General features: G+C 44.7%; 1 protein-coding gene across 3 annotated transcripts in view; it reads left to right on the top strand.

Moving 5' to 3' along the window:
* The first annotated feature begins 6,562 nt into the window (after nucleotides 1–6,562).
* dpy19l3 (dpy-19 like C-mannosyltransferase 3) overlaps nucleotides 6,563–21,961 on the top strand; it is a 64,724-nt gene continuing 49,325 nt past the window's right edge. The window contains exons 1-3 of one of the 3 annotated variants that reach the window (XM_030720832.1): nucleotides 6,563–6,721; nucleotides 7,329–7,458; nucleotides 9,621–9,748. In XM_030720832.1, the coding sequence (XP_030576692.1) occupies nucleotides 7,338–7,458; nucleotides 9,621–9,748 (249 nt within the window). In that variant the 5' untranslated portion in view covers nucleotides 6,563–6,721; nucleotides 7,329–7,337. Of the gene's footprint in view, nucleotides 6,722–7,328; nucleotides 7,459–9,620; nucleotides 9,749–18,717; nucleotides 19,790–21,961 lie in introns of those variants that run through there. The other 2 variants (XM_030720839.1, XM_030720827.1) reach the window with 2 other exon arrangements.

The following is a 21,961-nucleotide window of genomic DNA, read 5'->3' as shown; positions in this document are numbered from 1 at the left end:
AAATAAGCAAAAATCTCGTGTCTCTGCTCCGTATGATCAGGTTAATGAAGCCATTAAGTGTGAACTTAATGCAGTATTTTTAAGATAAAATCTATTTTTTAATGATGTTTTAAATTGAATATTGTATCTGTTTTTATTTACCAACAGTCTAAGTAAGGGAAGTGATTGTTCTAATCAAAACACAGCAAAGCGATCAGCCTGCATTTTATCCAAAGGAGGTGGAGGAGATATGCTGTTCTGACTGGTGGATGATTTTGCTCATATTTAACCTTGTAATTAAGTGTCAACGTGGAGTTACTCCACTTGATTTGTGTTGGTTTATTTTTAGGACATCATCGTCATAATTTTGGTGATTAAAAACAGCTGAAATAAATTAAAATCAAAGGATATTTTGACTTTTGTCATGTTTGTGAATCTGATCTTGGCCCTCACCTGTTCCATCCCAGGTCGGCTGAATTTCACCACTAGGTGGCAGCATTTGACCAGTGGGTGAACTGAGATGTTTCCAGATGTTTGCTCATCTTTGGCATTTGAGATTTCTTTTCTTTTCTATCCACATTTCCTCAAGAAGCCTTTCCTTTTGCCAGCCTGTCCCTGCAAATAGGAATGGTTTTTTAGTGATAGTTTGACTCACTGCACCTTCTTGTGGTACATATTGGTATTACAGAAAAGTACAGCCTTGCCTTAAAGCCTCTGCAGTGATTCTGTGCAGAGCCGATGTCACGGCCTCTGCAGGTGGCCGATGCTGTTACCTGTGATAGTGTTTCTGTTGCTCTGCAGCCAAAACACTAGTTGGCAGTGGAGTTTCTTCTTGTTGAACCATGCGCTTCCACTCAATTAGAAACATGGCAGCAGAAGAAGAGGTAGCTGGAAGTGCTTAGGAGGAAACGAGCTGCTTTACCTCTTTGTGGCACAGATTCAGCCAGGTGCTGGAAACGTGCCTCAGAGATTTTGGTTCATGTTGATGCAGCTGCTGCAGATTCCACCACATCCCAAAGGTGCTCTATGGGATTGAGATCTGACGACTGTGGAAGCCATCTGAGTGCAGTAAACTCACTGTCATGTTCAACAAACCCATCTCAGATGATCTCAGCTTTGTGAGTGCTGGAAGCAGCCAGCAGGATAACAATGGGTACACTGCAGCAGCAATACTAAGGCAGGCTGTGGTGTTCAGCTGGTACTAAAGGGCCCAAACTGTGCCATGAAGCCATCTTAGGCAGGATGGATGAACGCCAAAGTGTGACCCGACCGCGTAGCTGCAGCCTCGGTCTCCTGTTCTTAGCTGACAGGAGCGGCGCCCAGCGTGGAGGCCACCTGCTTCAAGCTTCAATGTGTTGTGTGCTCAGAGATGCTCTTGGTTGTGGTGTGCTCAGATCATTCTCTGTAAACAGCTGGTTTCCATCTGGCACCAACAACCACGTTCAGTCACTTAAATCACCGTTCTTCCCCGTTCTTGTGCTCATTTTGAACTTCAACAGGTCATCTTGATCACGCCTACGTGCCTAAATACACTGAGCTGCACTGAGCCATGTGACTGGCTGATTGCATTAAAGCACAGTGAAACAGGTGTACCTAATAAATTGTGTAAGTAGCATGTTAAAGGGCTGCACAGCTTTTAAACTTTCTTCCACAGCATCATCTTTGTTTTGCATTTTGCTTGAAAACTGTATTGAAGTAACCCTGAGGACGCCTCATTACACCGTTATACAAGTGTGTTCACAAGGTTAACATTTAATTAAATCTGTGGGACACATGGGAGAAAAAACTGAAGCAGAACGTTCACAAGCCTTCCTGAAAACAGGTTCAGAAGTCAGCTGAAGTATACAGCTGGTTGTATACCTCAGCGTGCCTTGGCTGTATTCAAACCAGAGACAAATTACTCTTTCCCTCTTTTCTGTATACAGTACAAGATGTACTGTGAAACACGGTACCTCAAGGTCCAACAGTAGCTTTGCTGGTGTCTCTCATTACTTCACAGAAATGTAGCCATGCACTTCCTCCACGTTTGAAAGAAAAAAGTCTGTTTCTGTAATCCCTTTTGGAAACCTGACCATACAAACATGGGAAAAAATCCTTCCAGTCTATTCATTTCTCTACAGGGTCAGTTTTTCTACATAAACCTTTTAAGTGCCCAGCATGAAAGTGGAGCTCAAGGCAAAGAAAAAGAAAGAAAATTGAAATGAGGGGAAGAAAGAAACAAGGGTGAATACCGGAGAACCAATTCAAAAGTCTCTTGCACCGCTCTGCTTTTCAACTTGTTTAATGGATCATTCTCAGATTTTCTTGCTCTGCGAGCCTTGTTTTGTGTTACAGTGAATAAAAAGGACGAGGATTTTCAATCCCATGCTGGCTAAAGAGAGTCAGATTGGCCACAGTGGGAGAGAGATGAGGTTATCTTTAATGGGCCATCTTCCTGCAGTCGCACTCCCTCGCTTTGGATGGCAGAGCTTTGAGAAATGAAAGCAGCAGAGAGGGAGGAAAGGGCAGATTTGGGCGTGTGTGTGTGTATGTGTGTGTAAAGGAAACGATCCAGGAGCTGAAGGGCCAGAGTCAGAGAGCGTGGTCATTAAACAATCAGTTTGCTTCTCCAATAATCCTCCTCACCCACAAGAATCCAGCCAATTTCTTTTCCTAAATCTCTGATAATCTTCAGCTCTCTCATGTCGGCCCGCACACACACACACACACACACACACACACACACACACACACACACACACACACACACACACACACACACACACACACACACACACACACACTCGCCTTTCAGCGCTCCCACTAGACCTGCTCGCTGTGTTCAGGGAGGCTGTTTTTGGTTTCTTTGTGTCGAGGTGGGCCTGGGGTCCTTATGGAAGTGTAAAATATAAAAAGGCATATTTAAAGGATAATTCACAGATCACTATGTAAACAGCTTAAATGTGGGCCCTGGTCTCAGTGAGGTCACCCATCGGTGTTAGACTCTGCATTTTGAAGCCTCGATGCTGAGGCTGTTTTTTTTTTTCGTACTTGTACGTCAGGGTGGAGCGCTGAGTTATCCACTATCACACCTACGAGCTTTTTAGTGAGCTGTGTGCATAAACTGTACAGGTGTAATACACAAACACACATACCTGCTAATTAATGCAAAGTAACAAATTTCACCCACCAAAACTGAAGCACAAACTTGTTGGGCAGTCTGTACCTCACAGCAAGGCACTGAGGTCAGTTTAAACTAGCCCAGGTGAAGCCTGACAGACAGGTAGCAGCTGCAGCTCCTTCTGTCAGCACACCTGTGGATCCAAGCAGGCACACCCCTACCTGTAACCCTTACCAGAATAACTCCAGGACAAATTATGGAGAGAAAAAAAAATCACCCCTCTCGGAGCTGTTATAAAGGGAGAAACTATTTACAGTGACAAAAATGTTTCATGCTGTAAATGCTGCTTAACTGGACATTTTAAAAAGGGGTCTGTGGGGAAGGGTTCGCTTTGGTACCCTGGGTCTGAATCTGTCCTGGATGTGACTTCTCGTTGGATTTTAATTCTCATTAGTTTGTGCAGTATTAGCTACGCAGACAGCAAAGGGTGCATCCTTCTCTCTGTACTTCACACGTTACAATAACTTGTGACTTGTGATGGATCAGGTCAGGAGCGAAGCGATATACTTTCTGAGGTGTATGCAGACACATTTTTAGTGACTTTTTATTTTACAACTAGTAACTTAAGCTAACCTGAGTATTTAAAAGCCTCATCTTGATACAAATGACAGCAGTCAGGAGGGGAGGTGAAGTAGCACAGGGGCACTTAATCAGCGCTGTGCCTCTGTTATTGATCATCTCATATGCACAGCCGTTAAATACAGAAAATGCTGACTATTGCTTTGCCCCCCCCTTTTGTGGCACCCCTATGCATTGCATATAGTGCATACCCACTTTTTGTGCCACTGAGCCAGGTGAGCTACTACATCACTGATGTTGTGGTTCAACCACTTGGTCATGTCTATAGGAGCTGAACACAAAGGACACAGCTACACAAACACGCTGCTGTGGAGCTCTTTAAAAGTAATATTTCAGCTCTGTAGATAAATCCACTCAGAGGTGAAGGTACAGATGTCAATGACGGATACGTCTGAAAGAGACTGAATCAGCCTGACAGCAGCAGAGACGCCGCATCATCTGATCTGATCTTTGAAAGTAATTATTGAAACTCTAATCATTAGCAGAAGGTTTCAGTGCACAAAACATGTTTTCCTCTTTTCTCAGTCACACACGAGTCTATCGCTTAAGTCAATATGGTGGTTCTTAAAAATACCACATGAACACGCTGGTTATTGAGCCACTTTCCTCCTTTTATGATGCATAAAATCTTTCAGCATCAAAGTCGACCTTCTGCCCTTAAATGTCAAATGTAACTCCACTGCAGTCTCTTTCACTGACACATTTCTCTCTCAGACTGGAATAAATACTGGCAAACTCGACCACCGTGTGACTCAAAGTGGAGCTCTGTTTATTAGCCCAAGTATTTCTGAACAGTGTTAGTGTGATCAGTCCAAGTACAAGTTCTCGAGCCAGGATATTATTCTGTGATCAGTTTTCTCTCAGGGTATTACTTGGAGCAGATGGTATTTGTCATTTCACATCACATGACCAAAGTATTCTGGTTTCCTTCTCTTGTAGGTCATGAGAATTTCTGTCTTTTTGCTCATATGATGCAAAACTTCCACACTGGTATCTGCAGCATCTTTCTGTATGTCCACATCTCAAAGTCCTCTAATCTCTTACACAGAGTATTGGTTAGTGTGCACGCCTCAACGCTGTAGTACTCGTAGATACATAGTATCAAAGTAGTCGCGTGTGAACAGTGATGTTTAAGTGTCTTCCTGTAGAACGTTTCTCATTTTCTGGAAGGAAGCTCTCTCCTGTTCAATCCTATATAAGACTGTGTGCAGGAAATATGATGGTGCTCTCAGTCCTATCGTCATCAGTCTGAAGAGCGCCCTGAACACCATCTCGTCTCACACTTGTCTCCCTCTGGGGGAACCTGTAACCCTTCTAAAGGAGCCATCCACAAGTGGCACACAGGGGAGGGCCTCTCAAATATGAGTGACAGGAAGGAAATCAAATACCTTCTGTTAATCAAAAGCTGACCAGCAGCCTTCATTATAATTGTCCACAAATAAAGATTTTGGTGATGTGGCACACATTTGGGAGCGTAACCATAATTAGTCTCAAAACTGCATGAAGAAGGAAAAGGGAAACCACTTCGGATATATAAATCTCCAGGAAAACCTTCAGCATGACTCAGTAACTTCATACCAAGGCTCCCAGTCCCAGCAGCCTGTTTTATTGTCATCATATGTTCTCAGACTTCCCTACCTGCTGCTGCTGACAGTGGAGCTCATGCTTCATCCAACCAACAGACTCCACAATCACATACAAACCTGTGGACTGTTATTGGACTACTGCTACCTGGAACTGTTTATATTCACCTGCAGATGGGCCGGGCTTAAGAGTCAAAGCAGCTCAGGCTAAAGGTCACCCCCCCAAACAGGGCAGAAGAAGGTGTACTTATTGATATCTAAACCTGAGTGCTCTTTCTGCGATAGTGGGTTTGTGTTGCTCATATAACCCCACACATCACAGTAACTGAAATAAAAACATTTATTTTATATAATTCAAGATATATTACTGCTTTGTTCAAGTTGTCATCAGCTGAACAAGCAATTAGCAACAAATAGTGAAGAGAGCACATGGGGCCATGACAGGTAAAAGCTGAAAACTTACTAAATTTTTTTTTTTTTTTACAAAGTTATGGAAAAATGAAAGAATTACAAACAAGGTTATTTACTAGAAAAAAACGTCAGATTTACAAGAAAAACAAAGCAAAATGCAGTTTATAAAAATCTAACCCTTCTATGAGAGAAAAAAACGGCAAATGTATGAAAAAAATACTAAATTTACCAGAATAAAATCACAATTTATCAGAAAAAAATTTCTAATTTGTGAGAAGAAACAAATAAAAAAACAAACCTCTTGAATTTATTAAAAAAAAGGGAATAATATCACTTCACTTTTAAAGATTAATTTTCAAAAGAACTTCAGATATCTGAACTCCTAGGATCAATAACTTATAGGAAACATTATTAGAACACCACCAATAACTCTGTCCAGTCATATTATTAAGGCAGACAGCAAAGGAGAGCTGCTCCGGACTAAGAGCTGAGGGCTTCATCACAGGAACCCTCTGCACGCTAACAAAATACATATTCACTATCAACTTTCCTGTTTTTCATTTTACACATCAGAGCTTTTCTGCTCATCAGAGCACAACACTTAGATTGTAAAAAAAGAAAGAAAAATATTTACTAACTTAGATTAGACTAAAACACGCTATTTTTTCTGTTAAAATTTAGAGGGTTTTTTTGGGTCAATTTGCGATTTTTTTAACATACATTTTTCCTGAATAAAAATGGAAAATTACGAGTTTTTATCATTATTTATTTATTTATTTAACCGCCAAAAACTCCTGCCCTTGTCTAGCGCTTTTATTTTGAAAGCGGGTCCTCTCGTGTTCCGGTGCTGTCCCCCCCGGTTAAACCCCGTGCGGTGCGAAGCTGACCGCTGAATTTTAACGGCAGGGGTAAAAAAAAAGAGGCGAGAGAAATGAAAGAGCGGGGGAGGTAGAGAGACGTAGAGAGAGGGAGCTGTCGGAGCGTCCGCCCGCCGCTGCCGTAGAGGAGGGTGAGGCTGCTAAATGTACCGTCGGCTCGAATCGTTTTCGTCTTTGTTGATGTCACGGCAGAAAGAAAGTCCTGCGTCCACCGCGGGAGCGCGCCTTTGTGTTGTGAAATGCACATTCATCAAAACAAGGCTGTGGTTGTGTGTCCGTGCTACCCAGCAGCACTTCAAACCTCCTACTCTCCTACTTTATCGTGTTACGCGCCTCACTGACCGCCCCACATCCCTCATGATGCTCTGTTAGGGCGCATTTGCTGGTATGTTTGACGCGGCATATGATCCGGTTTAAAAACGGTAGCATTAATGCCTTTTTCCGGCAATCTGTTGTCGATAGGTTGATCTGATTTTTTTCCCCACGTTACTCTGGCGTCAGCGTGACCAGGAAATGCCGCTGTAAGCAGGCCTGTCCACTCCCATCCATCCATCCATCCATCCATCCATCCATCCACCCACCCATCGATCCATCGATCGATCCATCGGTGTTTAACTGAATGAAAGTCCCGTTTGCTTTGGTTCAAAGTGCAGTAATGCTGGAGCACGTTTGCTCTTTGCCTGTGTGTACATGTGTATCTGTGTGGATAATCAGACCCCCCCCCCCCTCTGCTGGCAGCGTTTCAGCATGACAGCCCTGCGTCAGAGGAAGGGCAGCAAGGGGAAGGAGCCCCCACCTCCTGCTGCAGAGTTTCAGTCCCACCAGTACAACTGTTGCACTGACCACCATCCGGAGAAGCTCCTGCATGGTGAGTGAGCCATCCCGACTCCCATCTTGGGATTTGTGCCACAGGTAGATCTTTCCCACCAAAGAGTTGCTGGTTGTGGAGCCAGTTCTTTGTTGGTGCTTTTTGAAAACTGCTCCCACATTTCAGCAGGTTTGAGATCCAATTATTACTTACTCGCCAAATCGCTGGTGAGTTTCTTGGGCCCAGCAGTTTTTGGTGCCATTCTGGCTCCAGCTTTTTGGCATCAGTACCAGGCTTTTACCTCTTTTCTACCAAAGTAGACGTGAACTGGCAGAAAATAGCTGGCACAAAGCTGGAACTGCCGCTGTCAGTGGGGTTGATTTGCAGTTGCAGACAGAAGGTTGTGTCTGCTGTTACTTTCTTCAGGTAAATATCCCCACGGAAAGTTTGGTTCTCAAATCTGTCGACATAAAGGCTGATTCTCAAGACACCAACAGAACTGGCTGTGCACCAGTGCCGGCACTGCGTCGCTGGGAAAGAGGTTTCGGTGCAAATGCGTAGAAGCGGTTGCAGATCGGGCCCTGGCGCTGCGCTGGTTAGAAAGTGACAGTAGGTTGGGACTGGCTGGAAACCAAGCATCTGCTGCAGGGTTTTTGAGCCAGAGCCAGCTCGAGCTCCGGGGACACTGTTCGGTGTCTGGCTCTGACTTTAACCTGTCACAGGTGTTCTCGCTGTGGCTTTATTGATGTTTTTGTAAATTACTCTGCTGATTAAAGCCGAAAATCTTACACCTTTTCCATTTCTGCATTCATGGAAGAGACATAATAGACCAAAATCCAATTAGCTTTTTCTTATTTCCAACTTTTAAAGGACTGAAATTGTAACGTGTGGGTGCTTTTGTGCCACATGGAGAGCATTGAAACCATTACTGTCAGAGGCTTTGGGAGGGACTGCAGCTGCAGCCAGTGAATCTGCACGTAAACAGTGCCCACTCCCACTGTGTAATGCTGTGGACTGATGCCCATGTCACATCTTCCCGCTGAGCCCTCAGAGTGCTTTTACACTAAAACCACATCCACACACCAGCGGAGGTCATTTAAGGCTCAGTATCTTGCTCAAGGACACTTCAGTGACCCGCTCTACGTCCTGAGCTGCAGCCACCATAAACATTAGCTTCTCATGCCTGTGGAAATGTGGGCCGGCAGCACCAGCACCAGGATAGGTGGCAGTGGGACATTAGAAAGAGGTCGAGCCTTTTGGGTCACTGGCAGCTCCAGAGACAGGGCTCAGTATCTGGGTTTGACTTTGACCTGTTGCAGGTGTACTGAGTGTCAGTTTGTTGATGTTTTCATAAATCTCTGCTGGTTAAAGCCTAAAATCTTACACCTTTTTGTACACATGCACGTGCAGTCACGTTTTCTTTTGCTGGAAGAGACTGAAACGTGAGTCACCATTTAAATGATTGACACTGATGTCATATTATAATGTAACCTTTGTTTCACAAGTATCCACTGAACCAAACCACTAATGTTGACGCACGCACGTCACGGTGCACGTCAGCACCGAGGAACATCGGGCCTCTTTATTAATACACACAGCAGGTATTCTGACTAGTCACAGTGGGTGTTATTAATAACTTTAAAAGTGGCTCCTTTATGGTCAAGTTTCCCAGTAAGTTATGGCCGTCGTGTTGGAGGGTCAAACAGGAAACCCGCTCCCTGCACGCCTTTCTGGAGTCACACTAGAGAGAGCTGTTTGTGCAGCTCTGTGAAACCAACAATCCAGCATTCGCACACTTCACAGGGTGCTTGGCCAGCTGTGCAGAGGTGGCACAGAGGCTGAAGCTTCTCTCTTTTTGTTCCATACCTGATGCGGGCATTTTTGTCACTTTAATGCAGATGTCTGAATTCAACACCACGAGTGCCTTTCAGGAGAGACTGTCTGAAAATGTGTGCTGTTTTCTACATGTTTTAACAATACTGAACCTTTCACCTGTCTCTGTGAAGTGTTTGGAACAGGTGTGCACGCTCTCTGATTCAGTTGGACGGCAGTTGTGTTCCAGCTGAATCTGATGCTCAGCCAGCAGGCACAGCACTGTGATCCTAAAGCTGCAGCCAGCAGTCATTTCTGTAGTTTCACCAGTGCATTTCATACTGTGACACCTCAGAGCATTACTGTTTCACACCAAAGAAAAACTAAATGACATGCTAATGTTCTTGCAGGTGATTGGTCATGGGGGGCTATAATCTGGACATCGGTTGGGTGGTCTGTCTCTGTTGGACTTGGCCTGCTTTGCTGTATCTACGTGGCGACACTGCACGAGAATGACCTGTGGTTTTCCAACATAAAGGTAAAGACTCTAACAGAACATTACTGAAACATGCCTAAGAAAGCTCTGGATGAAAGGGTCAGGCTCAAAACTAACAAAGTCACCAGGAAAATGTTTACTGAGGTCGCAGAGGGGAGGTCGCAGAGGGGAGGTCCCAGAGGGGAGGTCAAAGAGGGAGGGCGCTGAGGGGAGGTCACAGAGGGAGGTCACAGAGGGAGGTCACAGAGGGAGGGCGCAGAGGGAGGTCACAGAGGGGAGGTCACAGAGGGAGGGCGCTGAGGGGAGGTCACAGAGGGAGGGCGCTGAGGGGAGGTCCCAGAGGGGAGGTCCCAGAGGGGAGGTCACAGAGGGAGGACACAGAGGGGAGGTCACAGAGGGAGGGCGCTGAGGGGAGGTCACAGAGGGAGGGCGCTGAGGGGAGGTCACAGAGGGAGGTCGCAGAGGGGAGGTCCCAGAGGGGAGGTCCCAGAGGGGAGGTCCCAGAGGGGAGGTCCCAGAGGGAGGGCGCTGAGGGACGTTGGCTGTGTCCAAATTCAGGAGCCGCATCCTTCGAAGGCCGCATTTGTAGGCCGGTTACGTCACAGCGAGGCGATGAAGGCTGTCCAAATTCGAAGGCTCCTCCAAGTGTGGTCGATGAATGCGTCCTTCGGTTCTCGAATTTGAAGGATGGGTCCGGTGTATCCTTCGTGGCCTACCATATCCCATGATTCATTGCGCTTCAAAACTCAAACACAACAATAGTGGAAGAGAGCGGCCAAAAAGCTTGAAATGTGAATAAACTTTTAAGATGTTTTCAGGCGAGAATGTAAATGTGTAAACCTCAAATATCCTCTTTTATCAAGATATCGCTTAATTGCAAAAAGTGCTCCGCTGTTTTGGGAGCTGTCCGTTGCCGCTGCTCTACCAGCAGCTCACCTCGCTGGCTGTCAGCTGACCGGGCAATCGAGGCTCGCCTTAGCCGGAGAGGACGCCCGACTGCCGGCACATCCTTTCGCTGCTGAGTGGAAGTTAAGCACAGATATAACTCAGATGATCTCTAACAGCCGATGTTTGGTTTGTTTCAGTGTTTCATTTGTTCCTCAGCAAATCGGTTTGCCTGAAATTCAAGTTAAGCATCATAACTGGATAGTTTTAGTCAACATTAATGTCTCACTAGAGCGCGCTCAATATAGTTGGATATTAATCATTCACTCAGCTGTATTCCTGAAATGTGTTATGCTTGTTTTAACAGCTTATTTTGAATTTAAGAATTAAAATGAAACAACAAAAAGGAGCAAAAGTTCACCTCCATTATAACAGCTGTGCCTCGCACTGTCACAGTTGCTAGGCGACATGAGCTACGCTGAGGTGAGGGCAGGTGACGCTGATATGAAGACCGTCCAGTTTCACTGCCGCTCACTTCCGGCCTTTGCGGTCTTCGTGGGCTGCGAAGGATGCGGCCCCTGAATTTGGACACAGCTGTTCTCTCATACATCCTCGAGTGTTTCTTGGAGCCACGACGGTCGCCCCCTGCTGGTCATTTAACAGGTTTAGGGCACACCACTTTTCAGATGTGGAAGCTACATCCATGTTTTACGCTGCCTGTGAGCAGCAGCAGGGAGAGACAGACCTGCACACATTTACCCAGAGTTTCTAAAAGCAGACGTGATGCAACGCAGTGGTAAACACAGCTTCTTGGAAATGTTGCTGGAATCAGTTTCAAGCTGAGCACGGGGTTTTAAGGGCTTTACAAATCACCTCTTTATGGTTCTATCAGAGTTCTGACTTTTTATGGAAGTGGGGAATATGAAGATATCTCAGTAAGAATGATAAAGTCAGTGACAGCTTAACTTCAAGTGCTGCCACTGAATTTGTGTCAGTAGGATCTGGGAAAGGAGGAAACATGTGGACCCGTTTAACTTTTATAAGGCTCCTGTTAAAAAGCAGTAAAGACGGCTGGATTGGTGCATTTGGCACTCGTATAACAAAGTTATCTGAGGATTTAACATCCATGTGCGCCATTCATCCACCACATCACAGATGTGGATATTTATGGATGGAAAGTATCGCTCAGTTTGATCATTTTAGCTAAAAATTTCCAAACACATTTTCTGCTTATCTAACTTAGCCTCAAATTCAAATCCAGGCACGTTCCCTCATCCAGCTTTCTCCTTAAAACGGCCTTCAAACGCATCATAAACACTTCATCCTAAACTGCCATGATTGTTTTTCCACCTCCTCATGGAATGGGATTTTCAGGCTTGTTAAGTGAACCGCATGAAACCCTGAATCATCCCAGTTGTTACAGAGTTTGTTCATTGTTGTACAGCAACAGAACATCGTGCTCTGCCAAATGTGATGTCATCCTAATTGCCCCTTTTTTTTAGAGCTTCAGCAGCGCTCTGGTTTGGGCACAGCAGATTTCTCCATTAGAACCAAAACCGGGTCAAAGTGTAAATGAGTGCTGCTGCTGGAAGCTCTCATTGATGATCTGTTTTCTCAGACCAGCTGTTTTTGTCACATGAAGCTGGAGCCCTGAAGGTTAATAACTGATGTAAGAAAGGATGTAAAGTTTGACTGTCAGAGGCACAGCTGCAGAAGTCCAGACCACAACCTGACACATTGTTTCTGCTGCTCCTCTATTTTTAGTCGCAGTGTTCATTTCTGGAAAAAATAGTAACTGTACACTGTAAACAGCTTAAAACACTCCTGTAGAAATGGGATCTGTGTTTGTTTGAATGTTGCTCAGTATGGAGGGAAAAGCTCTAAGATCAGTAACTGTAGCAGCTACCTGTGGCTAGCTACAGAACACTGAAAAATTACTACTGGTTACTTTTACAAGAGCGTGTAATAAACACAGCAGCCAAAAACAAACTAAAATGCAGTATCTGAGGACATTTCTTCAATTTTGGCACCTGAACTCGAGGATGAACTGACGAGCGAGCTCACTGTGAGCTGTAATAAGATCTATGTTGTCAGCTGGTGCAGTGTAAATAAAGCTGAATTACACAGAAAATTTGCTGCATCGTATTCTAGCCTTTGTCATAAAATGTAACTAAACTGAACACAAGTGTCTGATGGTACAAAAAGGATGACGCGATGACCTTTTACCTACAAAACACAGCTATAAAAAGGAGCTCAGCTGGTTTGTGATGCAGTCATTTTAGTTTAACTTGATTTTTTTAAATGTGTCTTTGGACATTGTGTTTTAGTGTCTCTGAGTCTGTAGGTCCACGTAAATCTCACCATCAGACGGTGAATGTGACGCCCGTGTGGATGTCGGCGTGTCACTGCTGGATTACCGTTACCAGTGCTGTTAATTTAGGGCAGCCACTCAGGAAGTGTAACAGGAATGACTGATTATCCGTCTGTGTCCTGAAGACTCCAGACTTCAGCCCAAGGGTTCAGACACTCAAACTGTGGAATACTGTCCATAAAAAGCTCCCCTCTTTAAACTCTGTCATGATGCTGTCTGTAAACTAAACAAATATCCAAATGCACCATATTCATACCTGAGCATTAAAGCCAACAGTGTGGTAGTGCCACCTCGTTCCCCTGATAACTCTGTATGAACTACCTCTGTACTTTCCCTTTAAAACAGTAAAATCTACTTTTATTTCATGCATTTATTTTTCTGAGTTTCACTGAAGTTGCACTTTGCTTTGCATTAAAGCTGATTGTTATGTGCACATGGTGGATGTAGAAAAGGCTGAAAATGCAGCACAGAGTTCAGTTTTCTCTGTGGGAGCTGCTTTCTGCCACAGCCTGACACCAGAGACACGTCTGTGCCGTTTCAGATGAAGCTGTGTCCTAATCACAGACGGGCTCGTCTTATTGTGTGGAACAGGAGCGTAGAGACTCAAAGCATCAGTTTATTTCACCTGCTCGTAGCCTGCAGTTATTCTGTTTCTCGTACAGATGTGAAATGTATCCAGCTCACATGTAGAAGCAGTGTGCTCAGGATCATTTGAGCCATTTTATCACAGGGACACAGAGCAGCACTTTGAGTTAATTGACACAGTTTGTGGCCTGATGTTGGCTTTTTTTCCTGTTTCTGTGTGTGTTCATGTGTGTGAAGGGAAGCCGACAGATGTGTTCATTCATAATAAATGCAGGTCACCTTACAGGCCTGGAGAACATCTCCCTGAAATGTTCTCACAAATAAGCGGGGCTGCTGGCTGACATCATCGCACGCTGCACGCATCTGTGAACCGCTTCCTCCTGTTAATGCAGCCCGCGGCCGAGTCTGCGCTCGCACGGTTACATTAGAAAGGCCGCGGCTCAGCGTTAAAACGTTCAGGCTGTCACGCACAGCCGGCCTCTGCTGCTGGAAACCAACAATCTAACGTTCACCATCACCTCTGCCTTCATTCTGCGCACAGCTCTCTCTGCGGCAGAGTCTCAGCAACTTTTATGAGGACACACAACGATTTTCTGCTAGCCCCGTATTTATGATGATGTATGATATTAAATATCTCCATTCGGTGTGACTCGCAGGTGTAAACACTTTTCATTTCGAGTGCTGTTTTGGTATAAACCCGCCCTCAGGCTACGTTCGCTGTGCTGACTCTGAGCTGGGTCTCCGGCCCATTAAAGCTCATCATTTCTTCTTCTCATTTATGTCTCTGTTATCAGACGGCTGAATGAGCATGAAGTAAAGATCCGATCGGTTCATGGTTGGTTAACCATTAATGGGAGTTAACTCTGGGTATTCTGCACTACGAAGGCGGGTCACTTCTTATCGGGTGCAGATTATGTCCCAGATTAGAGATCAGCAGGTATGAAATCGCCGTTTCCTGACCAATCACATCTCCGGAAAATAGCGTCGCCGTTCCTGGAAGATGATTCTGCTGTGTGTGGCTGGTAGGAGGGTCTAAGTTTTTATTAACAGTATCTGGAGGTGTTTCCTGAGTAATAAACTCAGATTCTTGGATGCAGTTTTATTCCTGGATTGATTTATTTACTTTTAACCTTTTGGCTGTGAACAGTTTTGTTGTTCAATAAACATCAATATAAACCAGGACAGCTGTTTGTACTCTATATTAGGGTTTAATCCCGGGATCCGGGATTCCCGGGAAATGCGATCAGAACCATTTCCCGTTTCCCGGGAAACGTTAGACGGGAAACCGGGAAAAAAGTCGCGCGCGTCGATTTGACTTTCAGAAAGAAAAGAAAGCTTCAGAATGTTAAATTTAAGGAAATATTGAGAGAAGGGTTCGTTTAATGCGAAAAGCATTACTCTTCATTTCAGGCACGTTCAGCCTCCGTTTAAGGCTTCAGCCTTCATCTCAAGCGTTTTAATAGAGGTATTACACAGTTGTGCTTTTTTCCTCTTTAATTTGTTGAAATCGTAGGCAATGTGTTTACCCTAAGGTATTTTGTATTATATAATTTTATATTATTATATATTGTTATATTGCATTATATAGCCTATAAAATATGCCTGCCCTGAACAATAAAGAAATATCTGTTTAACTTCGAGTGTTTCCTTTCCTCGTTTGCAGCCGCTTACTAACAATCATGAATTAGGATACGGGCCTAATGTGTGAAGAAATTATCATGAAATAGATTGTTTTAACATATTTCGCTTTTAAAATGGAGTTGAGTAAAATGTATATTTTTTAGGCTATAAGGATTGGCCAGTTTTTCAAAAGACGATTCACAGCGAACCTACTTTAACCCTCAGACACGGTGTTAAAAATTTGCTGTTGCCAGAATGGCAATGACCAAGTCGTGGTGCATTACTCAAGGCCCTGTGTTATGCCATATTATAGTGTAGTACGGTAGTTAACTTTTCAATGACTATTACAGCGTTCCACTGGTGGAGATATAGCGCAACAGATGTCGCCACGACAGCGTGGCTGAGCCGTATTGTTTTGCACCAGCAGTTGTAAAATATCTTGGTATAATTCCATGTACAATGGAGGAATATTCGAATTATATTTGTTAAGGGAGTGTTGAGGAACGATACAACACCGCATAGCTCGAGCACTCGAATGTCCAGATGTAGGTTTTATTGCGTTAATCAAGCCGACGTTGCCCCCTACTGGGCATAACAGGACATAGCTGGAAAGCTACCTCTACAATATCAGAATAGGTTAAGGCCGACACAGGCTACAGAAGGGCTAATTAAAATAAATAAATAAATAAACTTTTTCCCGGGATTCCCGGGAAATGGCTCGTCATTTCCCGGGATTTGATTCATGTCATTTTCGGGAAAAATATTAAACCCTACTCTATATCAGTCACAGCTGGACTGAGAGCGTTTCCTCTCACACCGCTGGTTCATCAGCTGTTACTTGTATCCTGTATGGTGTGTGTAACCTCTTCATATTTTTCTGATATTATTGTTTATGCTTCCTTTATAAAATCGTCTGCTCAGCTGCCGGTACAGCAGTCAGTGTGATTGTCAGATGTTGCCAACACCACCCCTTTCACCTGAACTTAAATCAGGAAACCCTGAGTTAACTTAGCGAGCTGATAACCAGCTTCAGCTTACCGCTTATCCTGACTGCCGGGGTCAGATCGGGGAAGTACCCCGGGTATGTTGAACTTGCTTCATAGTACAGCACAGATGCATCCACACTGGAAACCCTGGTCTGGATGCCATTTTCCATCTTTGAGTTACAGTTCGAGCTCCTGTAGATTTTATGCTTATTTTGAAGGCACAAAGTTTGCAACAGTGAAGCGAAGCATGAGGATGTTATCGCTGCTGTGACAGAGAGGAACGTGAGGCAGACAGCTCAGATGATGTTTATCTTTCCACAAAGAGGAAACACACAGCCTGTAATTACCTCACAGAGCCACAGACGACGAGCTCGTGTCTCATTTTATTTCTGCAAACCGGTCGGACAGTCACCACGGACGTGATCGGTGCACTTCATATTCACATGCTCACTGCCAAAGGTATTTTTATGAAATGGTGTTATATCTGTGTTAATCTGGTACATTAAAACTCATGCCGGCATCAATAAAGAAAATGAAGATAATATAAAATATCCATAAATTCAAATTATAGAGAAATTCCTTTTTTCACATTTTCAAAAATGTGAATGAACTGAAATCATTTTCTGTTTTGGTCATAGACGGTATGAAAGTGACCGACCCCGAGCCCATTGTCCAGTTTAAGTAATTCTGTCTGTTCAGCGGTGTTATAAAGCAGGAAACTATCCACAGGGGCCTAAAGCTTTAGGTAATTATGCCTTTAATGCTTTAAAGTGTTGACATGTGGGCACTGACCCTGTTTGGAGCCAACCTCAAGTGGCCGTTGGAGGAACTGCAGTTTTTGCTCCGTGACTTGTGCTGTTTTCACTCGTTCAGCCGACTCAGACTTTAATACCATCACAGTGTGAGTTAGCTGTCGCTGACTAGTGAATGATTTTAATTTTTTCATCCATCTGAGACGAGGAGACAGTCGATTTATTGGTGGGCGATGTCCTCGCTCAGGCTGATCGGGTTGCTGGTGGTCTCCAGAGTTGCATGTCGCAGTTAGACAGACTCCATCACCTCCATCTCGGGCTGCAGCTGCTGGTGGTGGTGGTCCGTGATCTGCTCTGGAGATCCTCTGCAAGCTTTAGAGTCACTAACCAGGACGCTCAGACCATCTGTTCTGTGATTACGTTTAACTTTACGGCCTTGGAATCGTCTCTGGGCTTTGTCGCATGTTTTGTATGTCTGCGTACTGGATGGGATGTAGTCCCCCCCACCATGACACATTCCCCACCTGAGCCTCGGGGGTATCGGATCAGACTTTTAATGTATTTTTACTGGCCCTCAAAAAAATCAAATTTAAGTGCTCTAATTACTCTTAGCCTAATCTGCAACAATCCAGCATAATTTATTAGTAGATTTATACTTGCTGTAATAAAGTAGTGAGTAACTAAAGCTTTCAGCTGAAATGGACTGACTGCTGTGCCCCTGCATGCTGCCGGCTCTGCTGCTAAAGACACAGAGCGGCTGTTTTACAAGAAATCTCCCAAATTTAAAGGTTGACACAAACGGCGACCCCTCGGTTTAATCGGCGAGGCTTCGTTTTGATGGGGAAAACAGGCGCTGACCAAAAGGTCCAGCAGCTGGCCAATCAGCTGGCCAATCAGCTGGCCAATCAGCTGGCCCAGCATGCTTTTCTCCCATTACCATCGCTTTTGTTCAATCCTGATTTTCCTTATTAAAGCAAAACCTACCAGCTCAGTCGGGGTGGAGGTCCAAATAAACAGAAATTACTTTCATATTTACTTTCATATTTTCAAATTTAGCTGTGTAAGTGTGGACATGAGCACACGCTACAAAGTCCAAACAACAAGAGAGATAAAAAAACATGTTTTCCAGGGAACAGAAAATTGTGTTTTGTACACGTTGCCTGGTTCCCTGCTCCGGCCTTACCCTGAACCGACTGCTGTTGCTCCCTTGGCCAGTCTGGATGGATGTGTTTAATTTCCTCTGAGATCCCCCGCCTCTCTTCGTTCATTCTCACACACACACACGCTGCCTGAAGTGTCTTCAGGTCAAGTAGGAAGGAAAAGGCTGTGAAACATGCTGGAAAGTCATTTGTGAATTTGGGATTCCCGCCCGATCGGCTGACCTGACCTCAGGTGAGCGACGGTATCGGAGCGCGGGCGGCGTGGCGCAGCGTCACGGAGAGAGGACTGCTTTTAATAATGTCATGTGCGGTTTCCTCGCCCAGCGTGCTGTTGCAGGGATGTATTATCGGAGTTGGCCGGAGGTGAAAGGATCTGCAGGATCTTTCTCTCTGTCACGCTCAGCGCTTATTATCGCGCGTCCTCTTATGCAGTGAGACAGCTGGCTGACGCTGGCCTCTTGAATTCATCAGGTGTGAGGTCATGTCCGCAGTGCCTCGCAGTTTATTTCAGATGTGCTCTCAGCATGACGCCGGTTCCAGATCCATAAACCCTCCGACAACAGCTCCCTGCATTTTCCGAACGATGTTCCAACATGTTTCCCCACCCCCCCGGCTTGATCTTATTCTTTTCCTGTAAGCACGTGTGCTTTTATAGACGAGGGGTCACCAGCGGCCAGCTCTCTGTTCCCTCCCTCCCTCCGGCTGCTCCGGTTATCCACAGCCTGTCCTGTTGTTCGCAGGGCTCAGTCTTTGTGTTTGCTTTTCTCCTCGTGGCCGATTTTGGTGAGAAAGATTGCTTCTTGTTCTGAAGTTGCCCGTTGAGTTCAGGGGAGGCGGAGGCCACTTCGTATTTAGCGTTGGCAGACAGAAAGCAGAGGAAACGCTGCGTGGACCTCGCTTGGATTCTGCACGCATCACATAACAGAGATGGGAGTTATTGAAAGAGCCGTACGGAGGAAATGTTAAGGCAGGGAGAAGAGGATCGGTGCCTTCTGAGAAGTGAACTCGCTTCCAGCGTAATGAGCAATGTGTGAACTTGTTAACTAGGCCTATTCTCTTTGACCTTAATTTAAATTGAGGATTAGCCATCTCATCAGAGTTCTTGGTGGTAAGCCAAGGCTTGTTTTGCCTTGGGCGAAACTCAAAAGGAGGATTGGGAAGGAAAGTAGCTGCTCATTCCCTCAGAGGAAGCTTTTGCATATTTCCTTTGGCAGGGAACTTGAAGCGATTAAAAGCGAATTTATTTGGATTGACTTCAGGAAGAGAAAAAAAAACACCCCACCACCACATTTACATTTATTTCCGTAATGGATTTGGATCAGTTCTGTGCCTTAACCCAGGAGCATCCTGTTTATCTACCTGGATTTAGCTCATCAAAGGATCCAAGAATTTATTGATAATCTCTGTGTTCCCGAGACATGGAGCTCCGTAAGAGAGTGAAGCTGCAGCAGCTACAGCATCATTCTGGGCTTTCACAAGAAGCACCGTCTGAGGGGAGATGTAACCATAACGTGATGTCAGGAATGCAGGAGGGGGGTAGACGAGGGCTTTCTCCGCTTGGACGATCCGGTTGTCATTCCGGTTCAGGCGTTTCACCCTGGTGGCCTTGGCAACAGTGTGTTCCCATGGCAGCAGGGCTGTTACTGGCTGTGCTGCTGGGGCTGACGCAGGCCTGGACTGTGAACGCCATACACGAGAATCTGCTGTGGTTCTCACAGCTCACGGTAGGAATCATTACCTGATTATTGAAAGCGTTTCAGTTTCTGGGACGGCCCAAATAAAAAGTGCCACGCCCCTCAGCGGTCCAATCACAGCTCTCAGCTTCTGCCCCCTCTGTGAGGTTGTTACAGAGTGGCCCCAATAACACTGATATCATGGTGCACACGTACAAGCATCTCACACTGTTATTATCTACAAAACGAACGAGCTCCTCATTCCCTGTGTTTCCTTTTTCATTAGTAAAGACGATGGTCTGCTTCGCCTGCTCAGCTGGAAAAGTGCTGCATGATTCAGAAATGTTAGGAATTAGCTTCAGTCCTCAGAGATGTCTCTTAAACCAAGATGAAAAATGCAGTTCCTCGAATGGCCACTTGAGGCTGTCTCCAAAGTGAGTCAGTCTCCATAGACTGCCATGCTGAAAGGAGGAGGGCAGGTGTATTTACCCCCTGGTACAAAAGCTGTTAGTCTCTGTAGCTTCCCTCTTCATAACACCTGTCCAAAGGTGAATTATTATTTTATTTAGTTTTTATTAAGGTGTTTGTCTAATTAAACCTTTTCATTATGCTTGTTTTGCCTGTTGGAGCTTTTTTTTAATGAAATTATCTGACAAATAAAATTGGTTGCTGTGTGGTTCATGTTACTGATAGCTCATCCAACAAGTTCCAGTTTTGGTGAGTGAAATTCTGGTGTTTTTATTTGTATGTTATTTTGCACTAATTAACATGTATTTGTGCCTGTGCCCTGCACTCGTTCAGTCTATGGATGCACCATCACAGGGATGCCCGGCATGAGAGCTGCTCAGAGAGTCTGGCACATTTCAGTTTAACACAGGATGTAAATGTCCACCGTCTCCATGGGTTAAATTTGTGAAGATGTGCTGAATTCAGTTGATAAGTGTTTAAACGTGTATTCATAGCTGTTTCCAGCATATAATTCTTCACTTTGACCTCCTGTCAGGGCTGCTGGTACAAAGCTTCTGTAACTTATCCAGATCAGTCCACATGTAGAGCAGCCAAGGGCTTCAGCCTTGTACCACACTGCAATTTAAATGCTATCAACCAGATATTTATTTTCGTCTGCTGTCATCTGTGTTTTTGTATGATGTCAACAAATTTGGTGTACAACTGCAAATCGATCGTGCAGCAGGACGAGTTGTTCTTCCCACCTGAGGGGGGACGTTCGTGTAATTTTTCCAGCTGTAATCTCATTTTTCTGATCACCCCACGGTAACATTATCACAATAACTGAGCGGGCGTCTGTGCACGTGGCAGAGGAGAGTCCCGAGGTTAAAAACTCTCCTCCTCATCATTGTTCTTACACGTCTTTGAGTCCGGAGGCTCATCATTTCATCCTGCAAGTGTGCATTTAACTTTTTTTCCAGCTGATAATCTCCCGTGTTATAAAGCAGTGGATTTCTGCTCTTCTCCTCAGGAGTCAGACCCGTGCTAATTTCCACTCTATTAATCAGCTAATGGTTTCAACCAAGTAAATGATGTTAATTAACTAATGGGAACACCTGCCTCGGTGGGTGATCTGATTGGATCCCCTGTCCTGTTGCTCCCTGATGGATATGGAACAAATAACTGCTCACAGGTTTCCACAGGCTGGTTATGATTTGTGAGATAATAAAGAATACAGAAAGAGCCAGGCTCTTTAAATTAGACCTCATTTTCTCCTGAAATGCATGAAATATGTTTAGAATACGGAACATTTGATGTACACGTTTATTTGAAGGTTAGGAATTGAGTTGTTAGGAGTTATTGGAAAAATCCTGTCCGTCATTCAGTTTGTTGAGCTGTCAGCTGTTTTAGTGGACAGACGCTATGTTCATTACTCATTTTATATATTTTTAGGTATTACTGGATGTTGCTGCTGGAAAAAATATGAGATAAAGTGCTCTGTAATAATACTGGGAAGAATGCTTTGGTTTTACCAAGCGGAGGGTTTGGACCTGATCCGTCTGCAGTAAATCTGCAGAAGCAGTTTGACAGACCTGCAGTTCATTCTGTAAGAAACGAGCTGCTCTAATCAAAGCTTTTCTTTTTGTCAAGCACAGTTGCAAAAACGATTTGCAGCCTGAATATGATAGATTGATGATTGGCTTAATATTCTGCAGCTGGCTGTTCGCTGTTTGCTCTCTCCTCTTTACCCCCCTGAGGAGCAGTAATCATGCATGA

This window comes from Archocentrus centrarchus, chromosome 3 (genome assembly GCF_007364275.1).
Source record: "Archocentrus centrarchus isolate MPI-CPG fArcCen1 chromosome 3, fArcCen1, whole genome shotgun sequence".
NCBI classification, from domain to species: Eukaryota; Metazoa; Chordata; class Actinopteri; order Cichliformes; family Cichlidae; genus Archocentrus; species Archocentrus centrarchus.
This window is presented reverse-complemented; position numbering and strand designations above follow the sequence as displayed.